Genomic DNA, 19,650 nt, shown 5'->3' on the forward strand with positions numbered 1-19,650 from the left:
CTAAATACTGGAAACAACCCAAGTGACCTTCAGCAGGTGAATAGATAAAAACAAACTTTGGCACATCCTGCTCAGTAAGACATAGTAAAAAAAAACAAAAAACAAAAAACAAACCAAACTATTAACACATGCAACAAGTGGATACGTCTTAAGAATATTCTGCAGAGTGAAATTCATTTATGTAACTTTCTCAAAATGGCAATATTATAGATGTAGAGAACAGATTAGCAGTTGCTAGGGATTAGGGATGAGGGAGGGTAGACAGAAAGAACGCTGGGAATACAATAAAGGAGGAGTATGACAGACCCTTGTGGAGATAGATAGGTTCTGTCTCTTGACGGTGGGGGTGTTGACATGAATCTACACATGCAATAAAATTGCATTGATCTTTACAAATGTACACATAAATGAGTGCATGTAAAACAGGTGAAGTTTCAATAATCCTTGATATTGTGCTATAGTTATGTCAGATGTTACCACTGGGGTAAACTGGTTGAAATGTCCAAAGCATCTCCCTGTAAATTCTTTGTAACTTTTTATGAATCTACAATTATTTCAAAATAAAAAGTTAACAAAACAAATAACCTTAAAATGAAAGTGTTTTTGTTTTTGTTGTTGTTGTTGTTGTTTCTTTTCAGTACAGAAACTGTAGTGAAACTTTATAAGCATAAACTTCTGTGAAACTTGAGGAGTGACGTGTTGTGGACAGCCAGTGAAGCTCTGCAGGTATTATTTGAATATCTGGATAATATGCTCCAGTTGTCCATTGGTCTGTAAGCAGTGAACTGAAATTAGATTGGGGACATGAATCTGAAAGGCCTTGGAAAATGGCCACCAAATATAGGGTAACAACAACAAAATTGTGTACATATTGAGTTGTGTACCCACATTCCTCTTTTAGGAAAGCCTTCCTGACCAGCTCTGGGAATGTGGTCAGCAGACAACCTCCAACTCTCAGCTCATACTGGAGAGCGCCACTTCGCCCATGGTCATGTCCTCCCTGGGGCAGCTTATATCTGGTGACTAAGTAAAGAGAAATTTTAGAGGCCTGGTCATGTCAACCCAACATGGAGTAATACTCTTAGGCAAAGTTGCTCCAGAACTTTCCGTTACGTTGGCCAAGGCTTTGTCAGCCCATATTTCAGTCTGATTTCTTCCTTCGACAGATTATGTTTTCTTCTTCTTTTCAGAGGTGTTGACCTCTAATGAACACATTTTACCTCAAACTCTGTCTCACCCTCCGCTTTTGGAGAACCCAACTTATGACAGGAATATATGTAGTGGGTTAGAAATCATGATTCTCCTTTGATCTTAGAATAGGATTTTTAGGTAATGCATGAATGAGGCAAAAGGCTCTTGAGTAAGGGGACGAAAGTCCACAGGTAAGGTTGGCAAAAGCCATCTAACCAATTCTAATCACTGTTTAGGGATGGGATTGTGTACTTTGTTTTATGTTGCTGGTTTGATTCTGGCTTGAATGACTACTGACTATTTAACCTACTAATTGTTCTTAAGATATGTTAAAGAAACTGTTTGAATGCTGTTTAAATATGGTAAGGAAATTGTTGTAGGAAGTATGTGGAATAGAAAATGTTTAATAAGGACAAGCTGTTTGTTAGTGAATTAACCTAGGTTTTTACAAATTACATTCTGGAATGTCACATTGTTAATTTACTGCTGTTACAAGTTTTACACTGCCTGTTTTTATGTCCTTCTTTGATCATAGAATCAACCAATTTTTTCTTGTGAAACTTCCTTGTCTTGTCAATAAAAAGAAAGGCTGATTTTGGATGGGGCTGCTCCCCTGATGGGTGGCTGTCCCCCCAGGCCTCACTGATGGTACTTTGAGTGAATAATTTCTTTCTCTTTTTTCCGTCTTGGTTACACAGAGGAAAGTGTAAGAAACATACTCAGTCATGGAGTAAGTAGGCCAGCTGTGAATGCATACATTATGTTGCTTGACAAGAATATAAATGTTCTGAATAGGGAGCTACTATAAGAGATAAAATCTGTCCTCACATAGGTAATATCATGAGTGTTTCTGCTAACAAAATAATGTTGTAACCATGTGAAAGGGTACATTAGTGGGCATCCAATTGTGGTTATAATTTCCAGGATCACTCAGATTAGAAAAGAATGCAGGTTAAGCAAAGGCACAAAATGAATGTGGACATAAAAAGGATTCTTGATCCCATCCTCATACCATCGACAAAATTCAATTTGCGATGAAAGGTAAAATAAAAGTATTGCATAAAAACAGAGGGGTTTATTTATTTTAGATTTAAGATTTCTTAACACATACAAACAAGAACCATATTCAAGTTAAAAACTTATTTTTGTAAAAAAATCATAATTAAGAGAGTGGAAAAAGCCGGGTATAAGTAGTAAATATATTGGCTATATCTATATCTGATGCAAAGCATATCAATAATTTGTAAATAAAATCTGAAAATCAATAAGAAAATGACAGAAAAACCTACTTTTTAAAAAATGGATAAAAGGCTGGAACAGGTTCTTCACAAAAGAAGCAAGTAACCGTAAGTATATAAAAATGTGTGCCACTTATTAGTTATCAGGAAAATGCAAATTAAAATCACAATGAGATACCACTGCACATTCAACAGAATAGCTTATTAGAAAAAATGGAAACATCTAACATGGTCAGTGATGAGAAACAAACTGAGTCTCTCATGAACCACTAGTGGAATATAGAATGATGTAATCACTTTAGAAATTATTTGATAGTATCTATCCCAGATGAACATATGTTTATCCAAGGAATTGTACTCCTATGATGAGGCCCAACAGAAGTTCATACCTATGTGCACAAAAGAAAATAATGAAATAAACATGAACCTGACTGATCAAAGAAACACTATTTTTAACAAGCCCCAGCTATTACTGTTAACTATCAAGAACAGAAGAGTAAATACAGGGTATATTCAAACAATGGAGATACTGTGTAGGAATAAAAATGAACAAACTACTGCTGCATGAAAGCACATGTATATTTCTCATGAACTTCATGGTGAGCATAGATGCGGGACACAAAAGAAAACATACTTTATAATTCCATTTATATAAACGTCACGACTATGTAAAAGTACTCTAGGACGTAGACTACGTAGGAGCACAAAGGACTTGTTGAGGTACTGGTAAGTTTCTATTTCTTGTTCTAGATGGCAATTGCATGTGTGAACTTATATGCAACAAATTCATTGATCTTGACCTTGATGATTTGTTTACATTTTTTATGTAAATTAACTTTAATAAAATTTTTACTAAAGTTTAAAAAATGTTCATTGAAGATCTTCTTGATATATCTATATAACATTTGAGGCGATCTTCAAAAAATTAATGGGAAGATTTGTGCTATCTTTAATTACATTTTACATAAACTTTTTGAAGTAGCCTCAAACTTTCTCTATACTGTTTTCATCCTCATTGTATCAATAATTAAATAGATTTAACTTAATTTAATCAACAATTGAATTAAAGCTCATTTACTTAACACAGAAAGGAATGTATTTGTGAGTTCATTTGTATATTCTTTATACGTAGATCTATGACTAATGCAGAGTAGAGATCAAAAAAACTCTTTGGAAGTAGAATAGTATTCATGAGGTAGTGGTGTTAATCTGGAAATAAAAATTGCTCTCCATCCGTCAGAGAAACAACATTAAATTGCCTGTGAAGTCATCTACTTTCAGTAACAGAAACTGAAAAAATATGACACTGAGTTCTTGATTTAGTCACTTGGCTATCTATGTGCCATAAAATTATGAAAGATGGAGTCTGTTTTTCAAATAGTTCTCTGTTCAATGAGGGAAGATAGTTTAAGATACAAATAATTAAAATAAGTTTGATTAACTATGAAAGAGGAATAATAGTTGACATTAACTCAGTGCTTATCAAATGTTGAATGCTATTCTGAGTGCTTTGTATTTAAACCATACAGTATTTTGCAATGGCAATTATTACATGCATTTTGGACATAAATAGGACCTAAATGAGGTTAAATAACTTTCTCAAAGTGGTTGAACAAGAGCTAGAGCCACAATGTAAGGAAAGAACTGAAGTACCAAGGTTCATGCTGTTAATCACATGTATACTATTGCCAGTTTTCTATGGAGAAAGAGGGTAAGAGTAAGACCCCTGACCTCCAGGCCATTGGCATTATGATTCCTGTCCTCCAAACCTTACTTATAACTTGAATAAAAGTGACTCCTGTGCTCGCCTGTTTTCTTATGGAGGACATGGGGATGGAGGATGTGGAGAAAGGGATAAGGGGATACCAGAGACCAGAAAAGTTGGCTACCCTTTCCTAATATTGAGTTCTATGAGACAAGGCCCTGGGCTCACATTGGCTGCAGTCAGACATCAACACTAGGAAAAAGAAGGTGTTGAGGGAGGAATTCTTTTACTTCAACCAAACCGATGCCCTGCTGTTCTCTAATTTTCACACATTCTTCACTTTAGGGACTGATTGACGGTTCTCAAAGACAGCTGGGGAAAAGTCCTCCCCAAAGAACTCTGTTTCAGTCCAGATTTCTAACTGGTCTACTTTTGCTTCCATATCCTGATAGAAATAAATCACCCTCCTAGCTACACGGCTCAAGTAAAAGGAAGCACAGGGACAGAGTTCTGTTTGCTGTCCAAAGCCACAAATCCCCAAGGCTGAGTGTACAAATAAGGGAGGAAAGATGAAAGGAGAGGGGCAAGAAGGGAGGCAGGAGAGAAAGGGAGGGGTGATGAGTTGAATGGCCTCTAGGGAGAAGCTTGTAAAATAAATGTTCCTACCAGCCAGGTTTTCATGGTGATTCTGAAAAAATGGTGTTATGATCAAAATATTCACAAGGCGAAAGATTCGAGATTCGTGGCTATGACACTGAAGAATGGGAGAGAACAAAATATCAGGTTAATGAGGGTGTCTAATGAATCTTCTCTCTGAGGTCTCACTGCAGGCACCGAAGCAGAGCAAGGCAGGGAATAGGAAGGTGGTTTCTCAGAGAAAAGTCACAGTATTATCTACCCAGAGTAGATGGATAATAAGTGTGGGTCCTAAAGACTCTCTAACATCTCTAAAGCCTGTCTTCTTTAAGGATTACCTCTTCTGATATATGGAAGAAAGCCAAGGATAGATTCTGGAACACAGGAGAAAAAGAAGAATATGAGAAGAAACCAGAGGATCCATGGTATGAAGTGTGTATTTCTACTTTCTCTCCTTTTGTCTGAACTATTAACCTCTCTGGCCTTTATTCTAACACTGTGATTTGCCCATGGTCTTTTTTGTCCTAGAAGTCCAGGTAAGCTCCAAGAATAGAATTGATTCCAAATTCTTGAGGAGGTGTAGTTTCATAATCATCAGTGGTTCACATACTTTCTGGAGAAAAGTCACTCTCTGACCTTGAGACTGATAAGCCAAGTCAAAACTCAGTTCGGGTGGAGCCTGGGCTATGTGTGCCTCTAGATCAGGGATAGCGATTCACACAGTTGAGTGTCTTCAGCACCTGGAACCTCCTGAATTAAAAATAGGGTAGAGTTTTTCTTTCTATATCGTTTAAAAGGACCCTCAGGGACTTTTCAGGTGCTGGGATTCACGATTATATAGTCAGAGTAAATGAACCCCTTGGTAGGGTGTATCAATCAATGTACTTTTATGATTTGAGGTCCCGCTCAAATGCAGGGGTGTAAGATGGTCTTCAGTTTGTATGTGTAGGCAAACCAACTAGTCAATGACTCCAAAAAAGAACACTGATTATGTGCTAGGCACTGTGACAATAATTATATATTGAGAATGGAGCCATGAGAAGAATGTAGATGAAATGAACAGAAGAGTGGATTACAAGTTCGAACTATCCAAAGAAGGAGTGATAAGAACATAAAAAATGGAGGGAGGGTTGAAGTGCTTGAGATAGTGGAGAGAGTGTCAGCAAAAGTGAAGGAAAAGAGCCCAGGGGAAGGTGAGAGAATAAGCAAAAGGTGAAATTCTGAGTGGGCTCTCTCTGGTGTGTTTGCACGGAGCCCTTGGTTTATGTGGTAGAGTTTGAGGCTTTGGGAATTAGCTTCTCTTTAGTGAAAACCCAAGTCATCTCTAAGACAGATATTCTGGGAGAGGGTAAGTGGCTGCAGGGAAGAGAAAAAAGTCTAGAATTTTCACCCTTCCATAACTCACAGGTAATGTCATGTATGACAAAGGCAAGTCTGAGTAAATCTAAAAGCAATCAGTTTTTCAGTATGAAAACAGGAAGGAGAGACAGCAAACTATACTGTATTCGTGATAGAAGAACTCTGCCATTTAATTAACAGGTCACCTTGGACATTCATAGGTAATGTGAATCTATAAAATGTAGTAAATAGGCTAGTTAAAGGATTCAACCAAAAAAAAAAAAAGAAAGAAAAAAAGAAAAAAGATGTGCATGTGATGCCGCAGTGCAGTACTTCACACATGATGGGCATTCAGTAAGTGTTCTTTACATTTTTTTCTCACCACTGTCTTCTCTATCTGGACCCCCGGTTCTGTTTTTTTTTTTTTTTTTTTCTCCATTATATGCTTACTTAGTATTAATGTTACACAATTACCTAGATTAATGTTCTGTGTTATCTTCCCCAAGCCCCCACCCCCAGGATTACTGAGGCATACTTGACATTTGTGAAGAGTATATCTTAAGTATTCTCTCTACAAAAAAATAAATAAATAAAAAATACATGTATCTATATGAGGAGATGGATGCATTAATTATCTCGTCAAAGTTTTACAGTGTATACTTATATCAAAAACTGACATTGTATACACTAAATACATGCAATTTCTATTTGCCTGTTCTGCTTCTTTAGCCCTGCATAGGCTGAGTATTTTCTGAGCCTTTTACTGACAGGCAGGAGTTAGCTATTCCTCCTTATCTCATCCCTTAAGAACAGAGGTGCTTTTCCCCAAAACTCCTCCCGTCCCACTGCTCCAGGCTTGATGTTTTCTTCAGCTATGTCAGAAATGTCCCCCCTCACTCTTTTCCTTCCATTCTGCCAACCAGATACATCACATTTTATCTGCTTCTCAGATAAACTCTATTGTAATGCTTTCATTTACAGTCAGATATAAACTCCTCAAAACTCATCATCATCTTCTATTGTTGCTCTGTTGCTTTGCCCCCCAAGGATTTGTCACCCCACTACCTCTGGGTGATGGGGATGCAAAGGATTACTCAAAGGCCATCTCTTCTAAGCAGTGAGAAGCCCTGAAGTGGTTAACTTCCCTTGGGAATGCTCAAGTGAGAGGCATCCCTTCCTCAGGAAATTAACCACAAATTGGGGTTCTCTTCCTGCATTTATTTTCCAGACCAGGAAGTTACAGGAAGAGAACATAGGTGTGGTTATAGTTTAACAAAATAGGCTGGTACCTTTCAGTGAAACAAGTCAGATGACATTCCAGTAAAGCAACTAAGTGGTCCTATCAACAAAAGCTTGATCTCAGCAAACATTCCTTCTCCCTCCAGCAATTTTCCAGTATCTGCACATATCAATCAGTAACCTGTCTGTCCTTGAGCCAGCAACCTTGCTGTGCCATAAATCTTTATCTTACAACAGAGACGTTATAGCCTGAGGAAAATTTCCACTCCTCCACAAGATCAATATTTGAAACTGCATGGTTTTGGAAAACCATGCCCTGTGAATTACATTTGCTTTAAGAATCTTCTGCATTCTAACTGCTCCCCAGGGTTTCTGAAAAAATTGAATCATATGAGATATCTCAGGGTGAACAATCCTGATGTATACCCACCACATAGAGAGCAAGGGGGCGCTTCTCTATAACAATAACAAAAACTCAAAAGTGAAGAATAACTTACTCCTTACTAAACATTTCCCAATGAAAATTCTATCCCATCTATATTGCCTGTATCAAGAGCATGACTGAGCAAGGCAGCAATCACTAGTATCATTTATAGATGATGAAACCACATCTCAAGATTAAGTGACTTTTCCAAGATCACTTTTGCTAGAAAGTAGCAGAGGTAGAATTTAAACCAAAGTCTTCTGAGGATAAAAGTCCAGTAATCTTGGAGACATTTTTTTTTTTTTAGTGGGAAAAAAGAGGTCCTGTAAGTCATTCACAGATTTATACCAAGAAGTTCATTTCATAGCATGTGAGGCATATAGTCCATACCAACCGTAATAAAAGGTGGCCCCATTTTCTCTGGCTGACACCACGAACATACACTTTATTTATTCCCAGATGTTGGCTATCTGTATCAGATGATACCTCAGAATTCTAAAAAGTCACAGAGCCTCCTCACTTCTGTTAAATCCCATCAGATTTTATTGCATCTTCAAGTAGGTGATATGCAATAGTAGTTTGACTGGTACTGTTAGTAAATAGCATCCTCAAATGCTGATCATAAAATCCACTTTCACTGTTCATTTTTGTAATTATATTATGAAATTTTGGATTTTTTAAAATATAGTGCATCATTAAATACGGTAGTACAATGCTAGGCAACATAGAGGTTCATGTGTTTTGGAGACACATACATGCAAGTTGCTTTTATGCAAAATTTTGGCTTTCCAAAAGTCTCTATAGCTTCGTCAATTGAATTTTCTCTCTAGACATATTGGATACTAGTCAATCCCTCAAATGAACTGTCTATTGTATTACATATTTATTATTGTTTGTTTGTTTTCCCATAGGATGTTCATGCATGCCTTTCCAGCAATGCTTAGAACCATTTTTCTACTGCTCTTCTAGTTCTCACTCATAGTCTGGGAAACCTTTATATACATCCTCAATACCAGCGGTCCAGAAGAGAAGCACATGAAAAACACTCTGTAAGTTTTGATGCTAGTATTGCACTATTTGAATATACCAATTTCTTCTTTTATTTTGTCTTCATTTTCTGGGTTATGTGTTTTGCAAGAATATCAACAAGGTCTATTCTGCATACATTGCTGTATCCCTACTGCATAACTGGGGATAATAACCTTACATACAGGTTATCAGGATCCTTAATCATATGTAGAGTTGTTCTTTCTATATCTATTCTCCTATATCTAGGAGCCTCCAAGAAATGACTCTAGGAACCTCCAAGAAATGACTAAGTTAACATCCTTGCTGTCACCAGAAGACAGGACTAGTGAACACCTTATGAACAGGTAGCATTCTCAAGAGGCAAGTTCTAAAGAACTAGTTTTTATTGTTTTACCTGAAAAAAAACACTTTCTTCTTTGCGAGCCCAGCAATGTGGCTCAACACCACTGCTTCCCCATTCTTGCTTATTGGCTTCCCAGGCATGGAGAAGGTACATCACTGGATTTCCATCCCATTATTGGTGGCCTACATCTCCATACTTTTTGGCAATGGCACCCTTCTCTTTATCATCAGGGATGACCATAACCTCCATGAGCCCATGTACTATTTCTTAGCTATGTTGGCTGCCACAGACCTTGGAGTCACATTAACCACAATGCCCACAGTGCTGGGTGTTCTGTGGTTAAATCACAGAGAGATTAGCCATGGGGCCTGCTTCTCTCAGGCCTACTTTATTCATACTTTTTCTGTCATGGAGTCAGGTGTCTTGCTTGCTATGGCCTATGACCGGTTCATTGCCATCCACTATCCCTTACGATACACCTCCATTCTTAATGACACCTGGGTAATCAAGATCGGGGTGGCGGTATTGACAAGGGCCAGTCTGTCAATCATGCCAGTCATTATTCGCCTGCACTGGTTTCCCTATTGTCAATCCCATGTACTCTCCTATGCTTTCTGTCTTCACCAAGATATCATCAAGCTAGCCTGTGCTGACATCAGCTTCAATCGTCTCTACCCAGTTGTGGTTGTATTTGGAATGGGCTTGTTAGACTTTCTCATCATCTGTTTCTCTTACATTTTGATTCTCAAAACTGTAATGGGCATTGCTTCTGGAGAAGAAAGAGCCAAGGCCCTCAACACATGTGTCTCCCATATCTGCTGTATCTTGGTCTTCTACGTCACTGTAGTTGGTCTGACATTTATTCACAGGTTTGGAAAGCATGCTCCTCATGTGGTCCACATCACTATGAGCTACATCTACTTCCTTTTCCCCCCTTTTATGAACCCTGTCATTTATAGCATTAAAACCAAGCAAATCCAGAGTGGCATACTTCACTTATTCTCTCTGCCTCGCTCCAGAGCATGACTTTGACTCACTGCTCTTTGAAGGATAATACAAGAAACCTGGACAAACTGACAACTTTGTTGGCAGGAGTGACTAGGGAAAGGCATTTCATTGGAAACCAACCAATCCCTCTGCTACTTACAACATCATCTGACCCTGCTCACTTATTGCTGATTTGTGTATGACATAATATGTGTACAATACTAATTACACATTTCAAGTGTCCAACTGATATGATATTAACTGTTTTCCTCAGGTAACTCACACTATTCGGTGAGCCTATAGCATCTAACATATATATGGTTCTCAGGTCTACATTATGAATTACCAGTATATGAGTCAAACCCCATTTTTTTTTCCTTGTGGTCTGCATATATTGGCCCTGATATACCTAGAAATAAGGCATAATTTACCTCAGTCAGACATGCATTCAGTTTTCTTGCTTATATGGAGCTGGTTGCTGTTTGACAGTCAGCTCTGTATCTCATGAATATTCATATCCAATACAAAAGATTGCTCTCAACACAGAAAAAAAATAAAGAAAAAAAAAGAAAGAAAGAAAATTGCACCAAATGAATAAATGAGCCTTATTCTAGCCTCAATTCAAGATGGCCCCTTTGAGAAAAGTATATCTAAGCAAACTCTGTTCAGTTAAAATTTTCATAAACATTTTTCAAATAATAATATTGACAATAATACTAAAGCAGAGATATAATTTCTAATCCAGATGACCACTGTCTTGATGATTTACTCCCAGATACTACTGAACAGAGATATGTATTTTTAAATAGTAAAGTGGTATTAAAGGTCCAGTTTGGAAGTACATCATAAATAAGACTAAATAGGTGTTCTCGGTATGTGAAAAATACCAGAGATGAGTGATGGCTGGTCGTATGTGTGGGTTGGGGAGAAAGGGAGACGATGGAGGCAATGCTTGTGACGAGAAGAGAAAATGGACTTTTCTGGTTATATTTTCAAGGCTGATTGTGTCCACAGTCTAGGCAACAGGGAGAAGGGAGCTTGTGATTCTATGACCAGCTGAAGAGCCAGTACCAATGACTTAGATGACAGGTTTTAAATTGAATCGAAAAAGATATTCTTATGAGCAAAATATAGGATCTAAAATACTAGGATTACATAAGGAGCCACCCAGTAACTAGTCACTTCCCTTCATATGAATGTACCCTGTCCCTGGTCTCTGTAATACTGACATCACCGTGGTCTAAGGCTGCCACATCTACTCTTCACCACAGAAGGGTGACAATGGTCCAGATATCTTGAGATCTATGAGTAACATGGAGAAAACAAAAATAAAAATATATTTTTATAGCAGTTTCCAGACTAGCATATTATTTTATGATCAGCCTAAGATACTGTCTTTTGTTGTTTCTCCTTTAATGGCGTTTAGACTGTGTGCTCCAGGAAGGTAAATATAACATAAGTCTTATTCCCTACTATATTACAGGAACTGCCACATAGATAACTTTTTGTATATGTATGGGGGGGAGGGGTTATTTTTATTTATTTTTTATTATTAACATATTCACTATTACAAACCATAATTTTTCCTTATGCCCTTTAACTGACTTACCACTCCCCAGTCCCCCTCCTGCCTCACCCCATCTCTAGTATCCTTAAGGTTTGTTTTCTCCTTCTGAAAGTTCAATGTTAATGTTACAGTCTTCTTTCTTTCTTTCTCTTTCTTTCTTTCTTTCTTTCTTTCTTTCTTTCTTTCTTTCTTTCTTTCTTTCTTTCTTTCTTTCTTTCTTTCTTTCTTTCTTTCTCTCCTTCCTTCCTTCCTTCCTTCCTTCCTTCCTTCTATCTCTCTCTCTCTCTCTCTTTCTTTCTTTCTTTCTTTCTTTCTTTCTTTCTTTCTTTTTCTTTCTCCTTTTTCTTTCTATGTATCTCTCTTTCCTCTTCTCTTCGTATCCAGTTATGATGCTAAGTTATGATGAGGGAGGGCATGTTGTATTTCTCTTTCTGTGTCTGGCTTATTTTAACTAACATAATTTTCTCCGGGCTCATCCATGTTGCTGCAAATGACAGAATTTCATTCATTTTATGGCTGAGTAGCATTCCTTTGTGTATATGTACCACATTTTCTTTAAACAGTCATCTGTTGATGGACATTTAGGTTGGTTCCATATTTTGTCTATTGTAAATAGAGCTGCGATGAACATAGGAGTGCAGGTATCCCTAGACAATTTTTAATAAAATATAATTTTTGATTAAAATGAATGAATGAAATATAAAATGACCCATGTCCTTCTGTGCATCTGTTGGTTCTTTTGTCTGTTTTCGTCTCTGTTATTGTACCCTCTGATGCTTTCTGAGATATGGGCAACCTAAATTGTATCCTCATTTAATACTCTCAAAAATATAAGATTACAACTCTCTGAATCAGAGTTTTTTCTTTCCTGTGCTCTTGGGTATGAATTTAGGGGAATCTAAGCCACATCAAAAGCAGTCTTTCTCGTGCTCGCTTCGGCAGCACATATACAAAAGAAATCTTTCTCGATTTCCCCTCTAGGTCCAATGATCCTGAAACCTACCATGGCAGACTAATATAAAGGGTATAAGAATCATAATATAAAGTCTGTAAGTAGACACATTTGATTTGTTGGAGTGAGCAAGACTGAAGCCATGCTGGGACCCACAGCTGCCTGGGCTGCGGAGGGTGGGGGGATTTTAAAAAGGACAGTTTTTTTTCTCTCCACTCTTTCTTCCCATCCCTTGACTTTCTGATCTCACTCCCTAAGTAGAAAAACAAGGCCGAGAAGCTAATTACTACTTTGCAAAGCTAACAGTTCTTTCTTTGAGCCTTGTAGAGTTTTGAGAAATGATCAAGGCCAAATGACTGAAACTGACCTCAGACACCAGCCAAGTGCACCGGCCCAGATCAAAATCTTGCAGGGTCCTGAGATAACAGCAAAGATGAGAACAGAAACCAGATGAAGCCTTGGCCAGTCCTTGTACCTGACCCATAGAAACGGACCCCTTGTAACTCACATCTCCTTCTCTCCTGCTTTTCACCTCCCACATTCCGTTCCCTCAAAGCTTCCTTTAAAAACCCCCCAGTAAATGTAAATCTTTGAGATGGGGTAGCCTACCAACTCCTTCAGCTGAAGACATCTGCTTCTCTAAAACCAACCATTTGACTTCTGAGTTTATTTTTCTTTCCTTCTCAAAGGGGGTGGGCAGCTGTACCTGAGTCCGGTAACAGATTAACACCCCTAGCAATTTCTCCCTTTCCTTTCTGTCCTTCCTTATATTGACAAGATGGAATGAAAAGATCATAGAAAAAGCCAAAGAGAAGTAAAAGACTGAATTTCATTTTCTCTCTGTGGAGCTGAGTCCTATGTAATGGGGCATAGCTCTGTGCTTACAATGGCTCTGGCAGAACATTTTAAGAGTACGGTCAAGGTGGATAGGGTGGGGACATTTTTCTGATGAATCAATGTAATGCTCTGCTCTGATCCCTATATTTTCATATTCTTCAATTAAGAGCAAGTCCTGGGAGTTCTCTAAAACAGCAGGGGCAAAAAAGCCATCCTCTCTAGCTTTTCTTTTATTTCCTATGTGAAGATTATAATTAATCACCTTCCTGGTGACTAGGCTAATTTCAAATCAGGATGCAGGAAGAGACCTTGGGAAATACTGCTGCAAAACTCCAAATCCCCAACGCTGGGAGAATAAAGAGGGGGGAAGAGGCAGAAACAGGATTGGTGGAGGAGCTTCTGAAACAAATGCTTCTTGCAGATTGGCTTCTGGGTATGATCTAAAGAGGTGGTACTGGAACCAAGACCAGGCTCAGGGTTACATAGTCACATCTGTGGCACAAATGAACAAAAGTCTGGTGGACAGGTCAGTTAGTGGCTCCAGTGTGTCTTGGCAGAGGTTCAGTATAGGCAACAGGGCATGACAGGCCAGCGTGAGAGCAGAGGTGTGGTTTATTGGAGCTGACAGCCAGGGAAAGGCAGTAACGTGTCAGTCAAAATGTTACGGGTCTTACTTGGCTTTTGAAAAACCTCTTCTTGCAGATACTTAGAAAAGGCAAAATCTAAATCTACTTTCCTCTTCCCTACTGGGGGATATATTTTGGAAGAATGAAGTTGAAAAACCATGAGAATAGAGGAAGATATCTCTTGTGTGGTTCATAATTCGGGGAAAAATTATGTTTCCTTTGTTGCTCTCTTCATCCAGCTTCCACTGTAATGACCAAGGGCGGAACCTAACAGAAAAAGAAAGGAAGGAAGGAAGGAAGGAAGGAAGGAAGGAAGGAAGGAAGGAAGGAAGGAAGGAAGGAAGGAAGGAAGGAAGGAAGGAAGGAAGAAAAACAGAAAACAAAAACCTTGCCAAATAGTATAGTCTCAGGTTAAGGTAGAGGCAAACTTTCACATTAGACACTATGCTTTAAATTGCTGCATATTCCAAGAAGAGAGCCCAGAATCCATCAGGGAATAAGTGGGCAAATCTTTCAAACCAAAGACAGAGGAGAAGTTCTTGGCTCACCCCTTCTATGCTGAGATATAGGCATTGCAGATTGTGAAGACCTCTACCCCACACGGATGGGCAGAGATAATGGATCTGGTATTGGGGCAGAGTTGGGTAGGTAGGGGAAGCTGGTCACCATTTTTACCAGCAGCAGATGCTACTCAGATCAAAACACTGCTGGATGCTTTGGACAGAAAGTTATTCAGCACCAATATGTACTGGTAAGAAAGTCAAGAATTTATTGTAAATGTAGGTCAAATGACCAGTCCACTGCTTTAGAAAAGCACAAACATTATGTATTGAGCTTTATAATGAGAATTTGATGATTGCATAGGGTTAACTGGATACCGTGTATTAGAAGAGATAGCATTGTTAGTTGTAATTAGTCAGACACCAGAGATAAGTTCAGGAGAGCAGAAAATAAGAAGAAAGCATATAAGGTAGGCAGGGAATGGGGACATGACTGTTGATATGACTTACTGAAAATAAGAGGGAAAAGGAACCCAAGAAGAGGCAAGTATTGTAAATTTTGTCAAGTAATGGCTGGGTGGCATTTCTCCATGAGCAAACACTTAAGAAAACAGGCAGAAAAAGAGAATCTGTCTTCTTGAAAGGTCCAAATTTTAGAAATAGAATGATAAGTTAAGTATGTCCCCACCCCTAGAGGGAACAGATGCAGTTTTTCGGGATCTGAGGCAACAGTCTTAGAATTATGGGTCTTTTTTCAAGCTGGCATTGAGGACACGATTCTAATCACCAATTAATTGTTCCCTTAACCCGTGAACCTCTTCACACACGGACGTGTGTGCACGCACAGACACACATCACCACTACCCAGCTCCACAAAGTAAGTCCCCCACTCTAACTGAACCAAGCACAGATACTGTCTGAGTGCAAATACAGAAAGAGGACAGATTGAGGATGATTTTGCTCACAGATAGTGCCGAGAAGTTCATATCTGAAATCTCCCCTGTTTAATGTGGCACAAGAAAAGAACAAATCTGCCATTTGCTTGTGTTTTGATCATTTTCAGTCTCAGTTATTGAAAAGTGCAGAATGTAAGATTTTTGTGAGGGTTTTATTAAAAAATAGAGATCATATGTCTAAAATCAAACTAAAATTTGGCCCAAGAAAGCCTCTGTACTTGCATACTTGAATTCTTATGTAAGAACCACACCCTAAATTTGTATGTAAACAAATTGAAAACCTAACTTAGAAATGTGCTTCTGAAATAGTAGCTGAGCTCAGCCAGTCACAGCAGCCGTATTTCAACCACTCATGCGCTGCCAGCTGTTTACACTGTTTCCAAATAATGCAATGTCTTCTTAAGAGATACTTGGCACAGAGAGAGAGAGAGAAAGAGAGAGAGAGAGAGAAAGAGAAAGAGAGAGACAGACAGACAGACGTATCAGGAGACTACAAGGGGGTTGCTCAGGCTAGTGCTGTTTCTCAGGCTTGCCGCTCCAGCTCATCGAGTGTCAGGCAAACAAGAAACTCTCAATAACACCAAGTGGGTAGATAATAAGGCTTGTAGTAACCTTGAATTCAAGTGGGGGCTTATTGCAGCTGCGAAATAACTTTTCTTTCTTTTCTGGTGAAGAGTTCTATAGACATTAAGAGTGCAGGGCTAGCAACTGTGCTTGAAATAAGGTCTTTATTATATCAGAACTCCACAGGAGCCTCTAGTACACCTACAGGGCTGGTGGTCACTCAGCAGTGGGCTCAGAGTCTCCAGAGTAGTGCCATTAGAGTGCCATTGGTGTTTGCCAGCTGAGAAAACCATGGGTTTAGATTGTACAGCAATGACAAACGCAAAACAACATTCAGCTGGTCCTGGCCTGGCAATAAGTAATCAGTATGGGAAGAGGGGTAGGACCAATCACTGAGAAGAGATGCATTTAGATAGATATAGACAGTAGCCTAATGTGCTCTGACCCACCAGTCAGCACCTATTCTCCCCTCTATGCACAGGAGTGCATATGGTCATACTACTCTGAAGTTTTTCCATAAAGCATATTCATACACAAAAACATCAGTTACAGGCACACATCATCTAGTGGCCCTGACAGGGCTCTGGGTGTGACTTGACTACTGCCTTTACATCATCCCAGTTGTGATGAAGCTCTGGTGAAACTTAATACTGCAATAAAACACCCTGATTTTATTCAACCCAACCTGATGCATTTAAATTATACAGTGATTTATTTTCTTTTTATCTTTAGAAATAATATTTTGAAGGCAGGGATTATAGTCCAGGCATCATGTGCACTTGAACCCACATTCTCTAGCATATTATAGATGCTCAGTGCATGCTGGCTTGATGGCAGCATAAAATTTATTTCTCTAACCATTCTTGGAGGACCCCTGACTGTCTCTTGGATTCTGAGGGGTCTGATTGTAATTAGAGAGGCATGAATGTAAGCTGGAGAGGGGAGGCTCAGCACCATCATTGGCACCAGGAACCACAAAAGTTGAAGTGCTGCCAGGTACTAGTTATAGGAGGACTTAGGATCAAGCAGCCACCCTGTGGAGCAGCCACTATCAGCATATTTATGGACTAGTTAGTAATGCAAAAGCTTCTAAGGGGCATGCATTATTTGATGAGCTAAGGCTTAGGTCACTTAGAGGTGACCCCAAGTGTGCAAGATAAGAAACAGTATGTGAAGAGGACAGAGCAAGCCTTAAGTGGGAATTTAAAGATCAGGGGAATGAAGGGGAAGAATAATGAGTAATGGAAGTATAGAAACAAAGAAGGGAGGGCCCGAGAGACAAGAGTAAGGATCAGAGAAGGAGCCCAAGAGAAGGTCCTGTGGGTAGGATGGTAAAGAAAGGGGAATCAGGGTGTTTTCCTGGGAACCAAATCTCCAGGGTACAATTTTAAAGTCAGGAAAATAATTTGCTATTGATGACTGACTCCTCTTCACTCCCAAGCCGGAATCTCTAAGCATGCCGTGTTGGAAGGACTGAGGCAGGGATGCTTTCTGAGCCATGAGACAACAGGCCCAAACTTTTAGCCCCTCCCAGGACTTGCTGTCTTATCTCTTGAGCACATGCCTTATGGTCTCTATCCATTTCCCTCCCAAAGTTTGCAAGTACTGTCACCTCCCCCAGTAGGCAATGAACCACAATAAAGGCCTCTAGGAATGAGGACACAAGCAGTCTCTCATGTCCCTGTGTAGTTCTAGAGGAAGAGAAGCTCTGCCACACATACACATGTGACCAGGAAAAGACACTTCGTCACACTGAGTTTTAGTTATTTCATTGTTAACTGGAATAAAATTGTTCTGAATAGACATTTTTCAAGTTAAAATGAAAAATGATGTTTTTGATGTGCTGGGACATCAGATAGAGAAGCTGGAAGAAAATAGGCCTTCAAAAATATATTCTTTCACTTATGCTTCCTGCCTGTATCCATTTTCATTATGTAGAGCCTCAGGTCCAAATCTTGACCAAGGCTAAGGACTTTTCTGTCCTTACCAGATGTCAGAGTTTCACTTCTACCGCTAGTTCTCTTCTAATTATACCTTATGCCCTGCAAGCAACCCAAGCTTCACTTGATTCTTTGCAGTGATGGATGTTCTGGCTCACTCAGTGCTCTTTTTTCTTTGCTGTTTTTCCTCTGTCCTTCAAATTTGTTGCATCTTCAACAAATTATTTAACTATGAACTGTCATACAGAATTTAGTCAACTCCTTTCTAGCCTTTTAAAAACTCATTGTTTCATGCTTCTCCAACACAGTCTTGAGCAGTGCTTTTGAAATCGAAGAATCTTGGTTAGAATCCCAGCTTCCACTTACTGGCTGTGTACCCTTCCACTTTGCCTGGCTGGTACACAGCCAGTACACAAATCAAGTACACAAGTCAAGTACACATTATCCTTCGGTGCTTTGATCTGCTGAACTTTAAATGGGGATGCTAATAGTACCCACATTTTTGGATTGTTTTAATGATTAAATACATTAATAAATGTAATGCATTTAATAATCCTTGACCCATAGTAATTACTATAGAAATTTTAGCTGCTATTATTATGATGATGATTATGATTACTATTATCATTCAGCGTCTTGTGAAATAAGATCATTTGACTTCTGGGGTGAGACAGGACCCTGTCTGACTCTGACAAAGAAAAGTGAGGACCTTGTAAAAGCTCTGTCACAAGCATAGTTGACAGTATAAGAGGTAATCCTAACATAAAGACTTGCATTGTACTCTCACAAGCACCCTATGGGAAAGCAGTACATGGTGAAGATTTTAGTTCTATCTGCCAAAAAGAGATTTTGAGGTTCCCAGAGACTGATTTATTCAAAGGGTCATGCTTAGAAATGGGAAGAACCAAAATTTCAGTGTAGGCCTCCTGAACATATGTATGTAAAGCTGATGGCTGCCTTCCATTGCATTCCCAAGTATTCTTGGAGTGACACAGAATTTATACCATTCTCATCAGGATTCAAAGGAGTTTTCTTCTGAGAGTGTTGGAAGATTCTGCTCAGAGCCTCTTCCCTTCCTCGTGGTCCTCACAGATTTGACACAAACCTATAAAACGTCTAAATTATGTCAGCTGTGTGGACCAGATGCTTTTCAGGTACCTTCTGAGATTGGGCATTTATTCACCAAGATTTATTAAGTGCCTTTGAAGCACAATCTGTGTTAGAATGGTTGGGCCACCAAGAGATAGGTGTTTGGCCATATGACCAGAATCTAAGCTAAGACATGTAAGAAAGATGAAGTCTTTTGAAGTGTCATTTATTTCTTCATTCATTTAATTATTCATTCACACATATTACCTGAGTATCTACTAATTATCTAGTACTGAATTAAGCCAACATGGTGGAAGACAATATGTACGGGCATGTGTGTGACAGTAAGCACAAATTAATGGTCTAACAAATGGTAATTGAAATTAGTAGTAATAGTTAGTAGAAGCTTATTAACAGCAGTATGTTAGCAGCCACTATGTGAAAAGTGTAACACTGTTAGGGGATTTGCATCCATTATACTTCTGTAAA

At 38.9% G+C, this 19,650-nt stretch overlaps 1 protein-coding gene across 1 annotated transcript; it reads left to right on the forward strand.

Annotated features, from left to right (window-relative positions):
- Positions 1-9,230: 9,230 nt before the first annotated feature.
- Positions 9,231-10,169, forward strand: LOC134376899 (olfactory receptor 51B6-like). Its single transcript, XM_063095476.1, has one exon. The coding sequence runs from the start codon at positions 9,231-9,233 to the stop codon at positions 10,167-10,169; it is 939 nt and encodes a 312-aa protein (XP_062951546.1).
- Positions 10,170-19,650: the final 9,481 nt, after the last annotated feature.

Source organism: Cynocephalus volans, chromosome 4 (assembly GCF_027409185.1).
Source record: "Cynocephalus volans isolate mCynVol1 chromosome 4, mCynVol1.pri, whole genome shotgun sequence".
Taxonomy (NCBI): Eukaryota; Metazoa; Chordata; class Mammalia; order Dermoptera; family Cynocephalidae; genus Cynocephalus; species Cynocephalus volans.

Coding starts and splice junctions, on each gene's coding strand:
- LOC134376899 (XM_063095476.1), top strand. CDS start 9,231: ATGTGGCTCAACACCACTGCTTCCCCATTCTTGCTTATTGGCTTCCCA.